The 14,216-nt window shown below is 39.6% G+C and overlaps 2 protein-coding genes across 2 annotated transcripts in view; one reads left to right on the top strand and one right to left on the bottom strand.

Annotated features, from left to right (window-relative positions):
- Positions 1-5,127, bottom strand: part of LOC145494828 (uncharacterized) — a 152,510-nt gene extending 147,383 nt beyond the window's left edge. The window contains exon 1 of the mRNA XM_081474402.1: positions 4,625-5,127. The gene's annotated coding sequence lies outside the window, so the exon portion shown is untranslated. The remainder of the gene's footprint in view (positions 1-4,624) is intronic.
- Positions 131-3,441, top strand: LOC145494835 (uncharacterized). Its single transcript, XM_081474411.1, has 2 exons — positions 131-602; positions 711-3,441. Exons 1-2 carry the CDS (start codon positions 484-486, stop codon positions 1,063-1,065), a joined length of 474 nt encoding a protein of 157 aa, XP_081330537.1. The 5' UTR covers positions 131-483; the 3' UTR covers positions 1,066-3,441.
- Positions 5,128-14,216: the final 9,089 nt, after the last annotated feature.

A 14,216-nucleotide genomic window follows, 5' to 3' on the forward strand; every position in this document is an offset into this window, starting at 1 on the left:
CGCCTAACATTAATGGTCGTGTAAAAGCTGCAAAGTCATCAATATTCGGGCTGGCACGATGCACGCATTGAGTAGTAGGCTCGCACTGACTGCACGGTTACTATTCCAATATGGCGTCAAGCTCGGTTACTAGGGAGCCACAGGGAGCCCTCACATCCGTTTAGAGCATGAATAAAAGATGAACCTACCTTTATCGCGCGTGTTTTGTGTTTTGTGGCGGCCATTTTGAATTTTTAATACGCGCGCGGTGTGCTAGTGCGAGGTCTGGAGCCGAAATTACGGAAGTCTGGGACGGGCGGGAAAATTCGCAAATTCTCGGGGGTAGCCGATCGCTCACCGAGGATAATAAAGTGACAAGGGATGAAACTTCTGACTAGCTTTCGTCGTATGTCTCTGCCAGTTGGGGGGAACGGAAATAGGATGTGAAAGAGAGACCGGAAGTCAAAATGCGGGTTTCGTGACGTGCGTTCAAAGTGTTGCAATATGGCGGACCAATGGCCTCCTCTTAATGTTGCAAATGTTTTGAAAAATAATTCAGCCAGCGCTGTGGAATGTGAAGGAATCAACATTGAGTCGAGAAACAAACTTAAAATAACGGAATGGTGAGTACAAAAGTTCAAGAGGCTTAGTTCGCTACTCGAATTTTAATGAAGATCGATGGTGTACGCGTCAGTCAGGTAGTGAAAAAATTTTTTCTCGACTTAAACTAGGCTGGTTGAAAACTACAGTGAGGCGAATGAAAGAAATTATGTGCCCTGTGCGGAGTTGTACGAAAGATATTTGGCGAATGGTTGGCAGGCGAAAGAAAACTGCCCGGATTTGAAGCCAGTAGATGCGAGTGCATTTGGTCGTGTAATTAGAAAGATCTTCCCAAATGTCACGAAAACCAAACGAAGAACTGAACGAGGGAAGCCAGCTACTCGTGTCTATCTTGGGCTAAAGAAGAATAATTATCCCCTTGTCTGCGATGTCGCGTCTTCTACTATTCATGGTGTCACTCTAGGAAAACAACAGAGACTGCTTACAGTCTATTTTCGGCAGCGAGAGCCGATGACAACACTGTAACGCAGGAATTGTCACGTAAACGAATTTCCGTGGAACCGACATCTAGGAGCTCTCTCTACTTCTGAACATGGTGAACTAAAAGTATTTTGAAAAAAGCAGTGCCTTTTCCGGTGAAGATCTACTAAGACGCTGTGGTTTGCCTCGAACATTAAATGTGACCAAGGCATGATGTCGCGAACTCGTGGCTTTTCCTCCAGAGCGCTTTGTATTCCATGCCCAGTGTTAACAAAGAGAGATGTGAGATCCACAGGTAGCTTAGCACTTCTCAATCGGCATATCGTGGTTTTTAATGGCAAAGTTGTTTTGATTTACAAAAATTAAAATTAAAACAATTTGGACTCCTGGTCATAAATATTAGTTGACCTTGTATGTTCTACGGCCGCGGTGACCTTGACCTCAGGTCACGGCTTAGTATTCAGCGTAAAAAGAGGGTTGTGTTTGAGATCTACATGTACATGTTTATAGCACTCGTGAATCACCTAACAGATTTAAATCGACATATCGTAATTTGGACTGGCTACGTTTTATGGCTTCACAAGCATTTAAATAGAAATCGGACTAAGAGTAGAGTGGAATAAAGAGCCATTTCATGTCAGATGATTTGGCGCGCGGTACAGTGAAAAAAAAAATGATTCGGATTTACTCCAGTACAAGAAAATTGCACGGAAAAGTCGGCCCAATCTAGTTAATCCAAGGAAAAATGGAATAAAACGGGTTTTGTGTGAAAGAGCGAACGATTTATCGCTTGTAATGAATGTATTTGTGAATGTTTAATCTTTTTTCAAGGCCCCGTGGAACCACCGGCCACTTTTAAACGATCAACATTTTCATCCGTCATCCTCGGCAGTTGAAGTCACTAAAGCAAGAAGCTGAATGAAAATGTTTGAGTTAAAAATTCTACACTAAATGTGTATTGCAAAAAAGAAGCTTTGATGGTTTAGCGGGTTTCATCCATCATGACGTGCACATTGTATGAAAATGTTTGATCATTGGGAAAGCCGACAGACCGGCTTAAGATTCCTCCTTAACTTCAACTGTTTCAATGATCTGTTTTCAGAGCCCATATTCAGCCGGATAATTTGTGATCAATTTAACTTTAGATATTGTGCTTCAATGACATAACGAAATTAAGGAATAATTTTGCAGCAAATGCAAAAGTGACCCCAACTATAACAGCCGCACACAAACAATTAAAAGCGACGCGCTGTTTTTCAGCATAAACACACAGTAGGATTTCAGTCTAGCCTTTTGATCAGGACAGTTTACCAGGCTCTTTTCACCGATTATACTTCATAAAAAAATTGTTGAAATTCTACAATAATACGAATTTCCTGCATTGCATTGTTACGTTCGTGTACCAGCAGCGTGCACCCATATATTCAAACATATCAGTTATTTCTCTGAAACCAACACACACACACACACACACACACACACACACACACACACACACACACACACACACACACACAAAAGCAGCCAGATAAACATGAAACACACAACATACCTCTTTAGGTTCGTGGCAGTCACCAATTCCCGCAAATGAATGGACTGTTTTGGCTTTGTTTTTTAAAACCTTCGCTGCACGTCCAGTCGTGCTTGTTACGCAAACCGTTTTCTCTGTACGCTCACAAATTTGCTTCATGAGGAAGGACTTCCCACTACCGGCGGCCCCAGCAATAAAAGTATTGTGGCCAGCCAAAACGACATCCAGCACTTTCCTTTGACAGTCAGTCAAACCGCTAGAGGCAAACGAACAGCAACATAATTTTTAAGCTGATCTGAATCGCAGTACCGAAAAGGTCGCCAATTAACGTGAATCTCGCCGTCTCAAATCACAAAATTACCTTAGAGTTGATTGACATTGGCAAAATCTTCTCCTACTATTAATACTTACCTCATGTTGTCAGGTGGAAGAAATTTCCTAACATAACAGTCATGAAATTCCTGAATTCTTCCAAATAAATGAGAACTCTTTCGAACTCTTCCCGCCAGTGTGGCGTCATAAATCGGGAATATCTGGCCTTGGCCTTGTGGCAGCATTCTATTTCCGGAATAAAATCATCCAACTTCTGGAATTAGAACTGACCAATCAGAACAAGCGACACTATCACTTCCGCTTCGATTCTGTCAATCAACGTTTCGCATTTCTCACTTCCGTGACCCCCAACTGGCAGAAACATAGTGCGAAAGCGAGTTGTTTAAAACAACGCCAAAATATCGCAGACCTTCTAGATGTTTGGACTAAATGAGCGTAGATATATTTAGTTTAATGCTTTTTCTTCCCACAGAGTAATTTTCGTTAAATTACGAAGTAAATTTCTCCTCGAACTAATGCAAATTTAGAACGCTATCATTTCAGTTTCATCCCTTGTCATTTACTTAGAGCTCCGAGCAGGCTCCGATCGATTTTCCGTAATTTCGGTTCCAGACCTCGCACTAGCACACCGCGCGCGTATTAAAAATTCAAAATGGCCGCCACAAAACACAAAACACGCGCGATAAAGGTAGGTTCATCTTTTATTCATGCTCTAAACGGATGTGAGGGCTCCCTGTGGGGAGCTTACGAATTGACGACTTTTGCACGACGCCGCCGTTAGATTGCGTGACATGCTCACTGCGCATGCGTTTCTGAGCACTTCCCAGCTTCACGCCAAAGTCGACGACGTTGGTGAGAGCGATTTGCCGGCGTCTTGGAAACAGGAGGCCATGAGGTTAGTTTTCAAAGTTTTCCCTCGATACTTCGGGTATTTTTGCCAGATAATTTAAGTATCACATTTGGGGCATGTCCTTGATGTTTGATTTTAATTTTATTTGCCTGTTTTCGTTCAAGAAACGACCTTCTACAGTGCCATGGCGAACGCTATGAGATCAACCAACACTGAAAGCGGTCAAAGCACGACACGGTGTGAATGAATAGCAAATTGCTGTATGAAAAATCTTTCATTTTAATCACGCTTCACTGAAATATAAGACATTTTTTGGTGTACAATGAATTTGAAAGGACTAAAAAGTTTTAGCATTCGTGTCGACAGCTAGAAACAAGGATTAGATAGCTCAACTAGAGAGCTAGGCGATTTTTCCTCTGTTGTTTTGAGTGGTCTTATAGCCAGCCTAATCTTTTAGAACCCAAATTTTTCTCGACGTACAGCTGCGCTTTCTTTTCTGCCATGCTAGCACATTTTGTTGGTCTGTCTTGAGTATTTTTTTTCTTGAGCTCCTGAGACAAAAAAAATTTGCCGGTCGCGCATAAACGTCGTCGCCTTTACTGCGAATCGTAAATTCAAATTTCTACAGGATGGTGACGCGAGACTATAAGGTGACCCAACGGCGCCATCGTCCGAAAGTCGTCGATTCGTAAGCTCCCTACTATTCCAATATGGCGTCGGGCGCGGTTACTATTCCAACATGGCGTCGGACTCGGGCACTCTCGTTCGGGCCAACTAATTACAGGCAGTGTCTACACCTGAGTGAGTGAGTGAGTGAGTGAGTGAGTGAGTGACACATTTGCATATCGGAGTCCCCACAATAAACACGTTTCTACGCTTCGCGTATCCACGAGTTTAAAAACGACTTGCTGAAAATGGCTAAAATTTGGTCATGCCCATTAACAATTCGGCGGCGATATTTGGCACCTCGTGAAAACTGTAGAATTAATGCGAAAGACTTCTAATAGTTCTCAATCAACTAATAAGGGGACAAATATTATCTCACGAAAATAAGAGTTTCTGGTATCTGCAGGAAGTATCTGTTAGGCTCACCTAAAGTTGCCCGAAATTTCAGTCATTTTAAACCGCTTAAGAGACCAAAATCATGATGTGGTGATATCTCGAAGAAAAACGAACGCCTACTTCGGCAAATGTCATGGTTGTTAATCTTTACGGATAGCTTTTATACTGTGAAAAGATGGATGTAAACGGCCGACCTCGATCTTTTGGTACTCCCCGGTTTTCTCTGACAATGACTCTTAAGTCCATGCTCAGTTTTATTTGTAGAATAGTTTGAAACATTGTTCTTTAGGTTTATACCAGACTAGAATCACTCTACAGTTAAATATTTTCAGTTTTCCGTTATCTTGTCCCTCTGGCCGGTAGGGTCTTGAAAATACTACCGGCCAGAGGGACAGCTTGTGTATAAGGTAACCTAGGGGGGGGGGGGGGGGCTGCCATATATGGGCCATATAGGAATGTGTCGCTGTTAAGGGTATGGTTTTCAAGTAGTTTACTCTAGGATAGGGTGTATAAATCAGAGCATCCTGGTCTAGAATAGGGTATAATTTTTCACAAAAGTGACTAATTGGTTGAAGATTTTGTCTAGGGTAAGGAAACCAGGAATTGCTATCTATATATAAATCAAATCAGCAAGTTTAAATTTACCCAAATCAGCCTCAATAGTGTCGATAGATGGGGGGATTTGGGGAGTTTAGTCTAGTTTAGGTTAGCAAAATTCAGCTGAACTAGCTCTGGTGCCGGCTAGACGGCTAAAGGTTCCCGGGTCCTAGCGGCACATCCCCACCCAGAAATTCCCAAAGTACCCCCCTCCCCCCCCCCCCCAGGAAGGTAACTGGACTTTGTCCATGCTCAGTTTTATTTGTAGAATAGTTTGAAACATTGTTCTTTAGTGCTATACCACACTGGAATTACTGTACAGTTAAATACTTTCAGTTTTCTGTGATCTTGTCCCTCTGGCCGGTAGGATCTTGAAAATACTACCAGCCAGAGGGACAGCATGTGTATAAGGTAATAGACCATTTTACAGTTGTCTGTTCAGTGACCTGGCCTTTGAATGGCTGTGAGGCTGGAGGTGACCTTGTTTTGATAAAGACCTCACTGTTTTTGTTGTGTAAATCAAGTTGTTCTTATGCTAACTAGTTGGCATTTACATGAGAAAAGCAGAGAGGTCTGTATCAAAGCAAGGTCAACTCCAGCCTCACTTGCAGTCATAGGCCAGGTAACTAAGCCCACAACTGTAAAATGGCCTATTGGACTCAAGTCCATGCACAGTTTTATTTGTAGAAAAATTCAATACATTCCTCTTATTGCTTAAGTCATAAAGCAGGCTAGAATATTGAGGATTCACATTAATATGAAGGTTATCAGACACTTGATTTCAATGCCTTAATAAATGTAATTTTGCATTCACTCCAAGTGAAACAGAGTGCTAGGCAGAAGGACACAATTCTGATATGTCCAATGGGTTCAAGTTGTAGACATCAATATTTAATGAAATATATTTGTAACTCTAATACTCTGTGTAAAGATAGAGGAATCTCTTCTGAAGGAATGTTAAACTTTAAGAGTTGGATCAGAAGTGTAGCAGCTCTTGTAAGCTTGTAATTCTCTTCACTGTTAGCAGCTGTTATTGTGAGTAGGTCAGGTCAGTATCCAACTGGGTGATGTAGCAGTTCTTGTCAGGTGATATGCTTCTGGTTGTTCTGAAAAGGATAAGTCACTTCTAAAATGAGGCTTTCAAAATAACAAGTGTAAATAAGTGTAAATAGTGAAATAAGTGTAGCCCCAGTTACTCTGGAATTAATCAGATTGAATAGTTTGCATATTTGTGCACCCATGAGTAAAATTGTGGGGTGGGGGGGGGGGTACGACAGGGGGGCGAGCGCCCCTGAAGAATAGGGGGAGAGAGGCAGAAGAGGAAAGGGCGGGAAGTGGGAGTTCTACAAAGGCAGGAATCTTTTATTAAGCATAAATTAAAATACTTTCGAAAAAAGAACCCAAATATTTTTTGACTTACATTTAGCTTATTTTGTAACTTCTGAAAAAAAAGAAAAGAAACGCCAAAGGATTGCGCATCTAAATGACAAGCATGTGTTTTGAGTCTCCTTACTAACAGAGGATGGGGGCCAGCAAGCGGGAGAACCAGGAGGTCCTGACCTCCTCCTCCCCCCCCCCCCACCCTGGCCGTGACATGTCCCTGCAAAAATCAAGTGGGGTGGCCATTTTGGTGTCCTTACAGGAATGGGGATTTTTCTGCATATAACCATGCACAGGAAAACCAACTCTACAAAGCCACAGGTAAAAATTAGACTTGCGTTCTTTGAACACAATAAATGGAACAAATAGAGCTACAGTTGCATTAGAAAGCTTATAGGGGTCCTTATGATGTAGCTAACAGAGTTAATAATCTCCCACTCCCAGTAAATAGTCTCGGACAATGTAAATGACACGTGATGAAATTGGCCCGAAATAAGCAGAAAATTCAAAAGACTCTGGCAGCCATGTTAGATGACAAGAACAACAAAACAAATTCTTTTGTCATTGGTCATCGAACATGGCAGCGATGGCATCAGTTAGATATACACTGTATGCCAGTTAGTTAGATTTATGTACCATAAATGTGCCAGGCTCTTGGTCTGTACTTAGTCCACACAAGCTCTGGTTCTTTTGACTGAACATTTTCTTACACATTTTAAGTGAATCCCTATACATAGGATGCACCAAAGCAAAAGATTGATTATGATTGTGGTGTCTTTGTCTGTATGGTAAGTTGTGCAAATACCATACTCCATCAATTTCTATGTCTCTTTAAATAATTAGCTTGGCTTGAGTTAATTCAAATCAGTGTTCATCTTTACCTTAACTGATCACTTGTACTAATGATACATTTTAAATTCATTGGTATTATCTATGTTTAGTTTGTAGAGCACCTCAGCAAGGGAGAAACTCCTTATTTCAGCCAGGTATTTTGAATCAAAAGCAAGTATCAACACTTCTCACAAAGTACTGGAAGATCAATTTGAACCAAACTACATGGATACCAACTACACATCTCTTATTCATAACACTTTCTTGGAGAAATTCACTATGTTTGTCTTATTTTCCAGGATGACATTCCCTCTCTCTGTGAAGTGACGAAAAAGCAGATCTTACAGCAAATGCTACCGAACTGAAGGAATGTACATAATTTCAAAAGAACTCAAAAGTTCTTTTGCTTGCAAAGGATTCCTCTTCATATTTCCTTTAACAGTTGTACATATACATAACAGTTTCCTTCACTAAATATTAACACTCCAAATCTGTCGTTCAACTTAAAATTCCACACAGATACTGTCATTTTCATTGAATTATTGCAATGACAACAGGGCATGAATAGACTTTTATAGACACCATGAACTTTAGTCCAATTACCTGGCAGGTAGTATTTCCAAGATCCTACCGGCCAGAGGTACAAGATCACAGAAAACTGAAATATTACTGTAGAGTGATAATCTAGTGTAGTGTAAGACTACAGAGCAATGTATCAAAATATTCTACAAATAAAACTCTGCATGAACTTGAGTCCAATTGCCTTATACACAAGCTGTCCCTCTGGTCAGTAGTATTTACAAGATGCTACGGCCAGAGGGACAAGATCACAGAAAACTGAAAATATTACTGTAGAGTGATAATCTAGTGTAGTGTAAGACTAAAGAGCAATGTATCAAACTATTCTACAAATAAAAATGTACATGGACTTGAGTCCAATTACCTTATTCATGTGCTGTCCCTCTGGTCGGTAGTATTTTCAGGATCCTACTGGCCAGAGGGGCAAGTTCACAGAAAACTGAAATATTACTGTAGAGTGATAATCTAGTGTAGTGTAAGACTAAAGAGCAATGTATCAAACTATTCCACAAATGAAACTTAGCATGGACTTAAGTCCAATTACATGTACCTTGTACACAAGCTGTCCCTTTGGTCGGTAGTATTTTCAAGATCCTACCGGCCAGAGGGACAAGGCAAAGGAAGTTTGAATTCAGGGATCCGCCGAACCAATAAAAAGTTTCGTTCTCAAGGAAAGACGTATTTAAAAACTCTTGTGCCTATTATAAGTTAAAGACGTCTACAGTGTTATGTGTTAGCCGGCGTACAAATTTACGGTTTACAAACTAGACGGGAAGAGACCTACAGAAATAGAGAGCATTTGCCGAACAATTCACTGCTTTACTCTCTAAACATTATTCTTAACATGTCAGCTGAATAAAAACGTACCTGTCTAGTTGATCAACGTAGTTTTACCCCTGGCAAAATTCGCATATTATGTGATTGGTATAATCCGCCATATTGGAATAGCCGACAATTTCCGAAAACTGCTCGACTCGGAAACTCGCTCCTAGTACTCCTCGGTTGTCCTTCTAAGCGGTAGGATTTAGGCGCAAGTCAATCTCGTTCCCAGAGCCTTCGTTACCCTTGTCCAGCGGAACGGGAAACCGAAGACCTCTGGGATACTTAACAAATAAAGAAGCCTCGACCGTGCTCTGTTCTGTTGTAAAGCACGCAGGAAGCGGTAGAGCACGAAAGAAGTGTAGGGGAAAACACGAGACGTAGTCGAGTGTTTTTCCCTACTTCTTGAGTGCTCTACCGCTTCCTAAGTGCTTTACAACAGAACAGAGCACAGTCGAGGCTTCTTTATTTGTTTTATGATAAAGAATCAGATAATTTCCCCACGCATTCGGCTGAATTTTCAAACCAAACTTTATTTTCCAAACGAGCAAAAGTGGCGTCAGCAGTGCACTGTTCTCTGATAAAGCACGCTAAAATAAGCCAATCACAATCCTTGTTAGAATTGTTCAAATAATTTGATTGGCTAACGAAGCGACAGCTGTCAATCACGAACTGGACTTCAGCTAAGCTTTCAGTTTCGAGAAGTTTGAGCGGCTTTCGAAAGAAGAATGATGCCTTCAAAGTTCGCTTTTAAGTTAATTTTTAAATACGGATCTCAAGGCAGGTAAAGGTTTATAGTCCAGAGGAATCCGGCCGTATTGTGGCCCATGAAAACGAGCACTTTTCCAGTGGAAATTACGAAATGCGGAGCTCAAAGCTTGTGGATGAAAATGCGAAATGCCGGGTTGAATTTGAAAGGAGCTACAGTTATTTACGGCTTGTAGCCGCATGCAGCAAGATTGCCCGAACTAGCGTAAAAGTTAGAAAGACTTAACGACTCCCACTGGTTCTACTTCGAGCACAGAAGAGAATATCAGAGCAAGTTTTGCACTGACCACTCGTCGGTTTACTTCGCTGAGATGACTGGAGAACGAGCGTTATTACACTGCATGTAAGTGTTGTTTGAGCAAATGAGCATTCTTAATTGTAAATTTACAAAAATAAAGCTTCTCATCATAAACAGAGACAGTTCAATTGTTTTCTGTCGTTGTTTTACTTCTTAGTATAATTTCTGCCTTCCTAACAAAATTATGTCTTTATCGAAGCACTGTTTAGGTTGAGAATTTGTGTATTTCGCTACAGTTGTACATGTTTTGTCGGCGGGAATCTAGCAAAACTTGTTATTTTAGTACAGTTTTAACACTACTGTTGCTAGAAATGGTCTCTGTGAGCCATATTTACTGCAGAAAAATAGCTCGCTTCTAGTGCGTTTGTCTGAGTCACAGGGGATGTTTAATTTGGGTCAAATTTGTCAAAATTCCGAAGCAAAATTTGGAAGCCAACTTACCGTCATCAACCCGTGCTCTGTTCTCTGATAAAGCACGCTGTTTCAGCCAATCAGAGCGCGCGTTATATGGAAACTTTATTATAAAGCGTTTTCGACAACAGGATTCTTGTTATTCCGGTCAAACTGCGCAGGCGTGAGTGTCTAGTTCAAGATGGCGTCTGATTCCTTGGCTGACTTGGAGACTCTTAGAAGGTTATCACGTTTTCCTTAAAGAAACTAGGTCAACCCGAACGAGAATTGACGAGGAAACAATACGATGCCATAAGGGGAAAATGTTCTTAGAAAAAAGGTCGCTGCTAGCGGTGTTACTAACTGGATCTGGCAAATCGTTGACTTATCAATACCTTAACCAGGACTTTTTGACTTCGTCCCAAGCGGCTTCGATCCTGTACGTCAAGATTCTGCTGTGCTCGTTGTGTCTTCTCTAAGCGCAGTAATGAGAGAGCAGCTAGACAAGTTGGAAGCGTTTTTTACGTCTGCATTCTGCAAAGTAAGCTTATCTTAGAGAAACAAGGTAAACAAAAAGTAACAAATATTCCAAGAAATCAGCAAGTGTAGTTTGCTTTTTGCACATACAGAGGTCTCTGTTTATATCAATAGTTTGGCAAAAATGCTTAGAACATCGAGAGGAGTTTAACAGGATAGCCCAAGCCGTAGTTCATTTGGTTCTGCAATGGTGCCGGTTATTTCTTATCATTGTTTTCAATAGCTATGTCATGTTTTACGTTTAATGATTTATAGGAATTTAGTTACTGTTTGGTACAAAGTGTTTTTGGATTTGACAACATTGTCCTTCTAGTTCCATATGTTTTTACGACTGTATTTATAGCAAGTTCAAGTTGTTATTTGTATTCTGCAGTCTATTGAGCAGTGATAGCTGCAATACTTGATTATATTTGATGTTTGTATGTACCAGGTTGGCACAGGTCAGGAAATGGTCAGGGAAAAAATTCTTCAAGGTCAGGGAAAGTAAGGGAATTTTATTTGGAGTCAGGGAAAATTGGCATTTTGAAGAAAAGTTAGGGAAAATTGAATTAATACCATTGAAGGCTGGAAGAAACATTTGGGGTCACTGTGATCTCAACAATATTTTTCCTTCAATATGAAGATGGAAAATTTGTTGAAAAATATCACACTTTAGGGCAAGTGGAGGATGAAGCCACTACTAAACCTGACATTTTGCATTTCTTTGGTCAGGGAAATTTTATTTTTATCAGGGAAAAGTCAGGGAATTTTGAAAAGGATGCCTGTGGCAACAATGTGTACCTGTATTTTAATGTATCAATGAAATAATTATTTTCATTTAAATATTCCAATCAATATCCAACTCTTTACCACACTGTACTTAGGCAAGTGAGTTGATTTGTGAAGTAATTGTTTATTAAAAGTGGAGAAGTCTTAAAGTTATGTTCTTGAAAAAAAAAATATATTCATACATAAAGGGGAAGTATCACCAAGATTTTGACCTAACTTGGTCAAAATTACTTAGTAACAAAATAATACTAAAAATGAAGAGAAAAGAATACAACAAAATGATTGCATGAAAGAGGAAGTATTTATGATTTGTCCATGTTCTAGAAAGAAAGAACTTGAAAAACATTAGCCTAAGATTTTTCAAGTTTAGGTTCATTCTAAATCTATTTGTTTACTGATCAGAGACACTTTGCACAATTTAATACTCTGCTTTACATACGTAATACTTTTTTTCCATCACATTCAGGCTAGCCAGTGCGTCTTTTTCCTATTTTTTAATGGCTAATTAAGTAGCACAGTTACAAAATTTAAAATGGATTTATAGCCTCGCATGTTTCAAAGGTAGATGTAGTATAAAGCTATTGGTGTCTGTGACTCTGGTGTTTAAAATTAACAAAAATATGTTAGGGACAGTCATTATTTCTTTTTTCTCTGTTGCTTAGTGGATTTCTGGTCATAGCTTAGATATATGTTTCCATGGTTTTCAGTGATTTTGTATCAAATCTGTTGTATCCAATTGACAATAATTATCAATTCCCCATTGCTCTTCAATTATTTTTCTTATTTATACTCCAATGTTAAATAAACTGATGTTGTTATCACAGTGAGAGCTAAGAAGAATAATTTTAAAATCCAAACGTCTGTGTTGTCATGAATATGTACATTTGTGTCAATGTTGCTGGACTAAAGCAGTGGATTGGGATAGAAGGGGTGTAGAGAGGCTATCTTTGTCCATTAAAGTAGTACTGATTTTCCTAATTTTTGAAAGAAAGTTCCTATTTTTCAATAGTGTGTTTCCTATTTTCCTATTTTTCTGAAAAACCGTGCTGCTGGACACCCTGCAATAACTGAGAATGTTCTCCCTTTGTAATTACATATGCAAATGGTTAGACACTCAAGTCTTCTCGGATGAGGACTATAAACCGTACGCCCAGTCTCCTGCATCTTCAGTGTTACATGGTTTAATAGCAGGGGACATTAAAGAACCCACACACTTATCGGAAAGAGTAGGGCACATAGTTCCCGGTGTTGTGGTCTGGTCTTGTGTTACAGGTTGGTGCTTTACATGGGGTTAACCTTATTGCACCTTTAACCCTTGGACAGAATTGTCCAAGAAAAATTACTATGGCATTTGCAAAGATTGGTTTCCTTACAAATTAGTTTAATATTCCCCCCAGTGCCAGTACTTGCACTTACAGGAACTGCTACGAGAGACACAAAGTGTGAAATAATCATGGGGCTATCGAATCCAGTGGTCATTCAATGTAATCCAAACAGGGAAAATAACTTTTATGCTTCTCATGTTAGTGCAGTCAGGGGAGATAACAAATTCGGTGAAATTTTAGACCCAGTTGTCACTGAGCTGAAATTAGAAAAGCTAAATATGCCTCTTACCCTCTTTCCCTACTGTGGCTAACATTAAAATCAAAAACTTTATTAATTTTGAACTCAGTGGTATGTAAACATAAAGTCAGAAAATTAAAAACATTATGCCATCTTGCAATTTTACAAACCTCACAATTACACAGACCAAAATTTACATTTCTTGGCTGGTTCTGATACAACTTTTTGAGGCAGATTTCTCCGATCATTCCAGATTCAAATGGTATTGTACTTAGATCTCAAGGAGTAACTATCATTTTTCTTTCTTGTGAGGTAAGTAGATTTTAATTATAACCGAAAAATCTCGCATAAAGTGCATTTAAAGTGTTACAGTCATCGCTCTGTGGTGGAAATATGTAGGACAAAATTTTGACTGTTCGCCCTGTAAAATTGCGTTTTTTACGTGATCGGTAGCCTAAAGAAACGTGTAACTTGGTCACAGAATAGTTTATATGTATAGAAAAACATTGTAATTGACGATGATTTTGAAGAATGAGCAGTAAAAATGATCAGTCCATTTGAGTATGAAATATCTGCGATCTCGAGCTCAGAGTGTTCTTACAGAAAACTGAAACCTTTCCACATTTTCTGCAACAGGCCTAGCAAACAGAAATATTATCCACAATGACGGAAATGAGAATTTTCACAAACAAGAACTTAAGTTTAATTATTTAAATAAGACTTAAAACCTACCTACTGCACAACGGTGGTTAAAATGCAGACAGGATAAAAATGAAGACTGCAGACTTTTTTAGAATATTGCATTCCCATTTCCTTTATAGAGAGTTTAGTTCTCCTGTTAGCCTGAAGTATACGGCTCAGATTAGCCAGTGTATGGTTAGCTCGATCTC

This window comes from Orbicella franksi, chromosome 8, assembly GCF_964199315.1.
Source record: "Orbicella franksi chromosome 8, jaOrbFran1.1, whole genome shotgun sequence".
NCBI classification, from domain to species: Eukaryota; Metazoa; Cnidaria; class Anthozoa; order Scleractinia; family Merulinidae; genus Orbicella; species Orbicella franksi.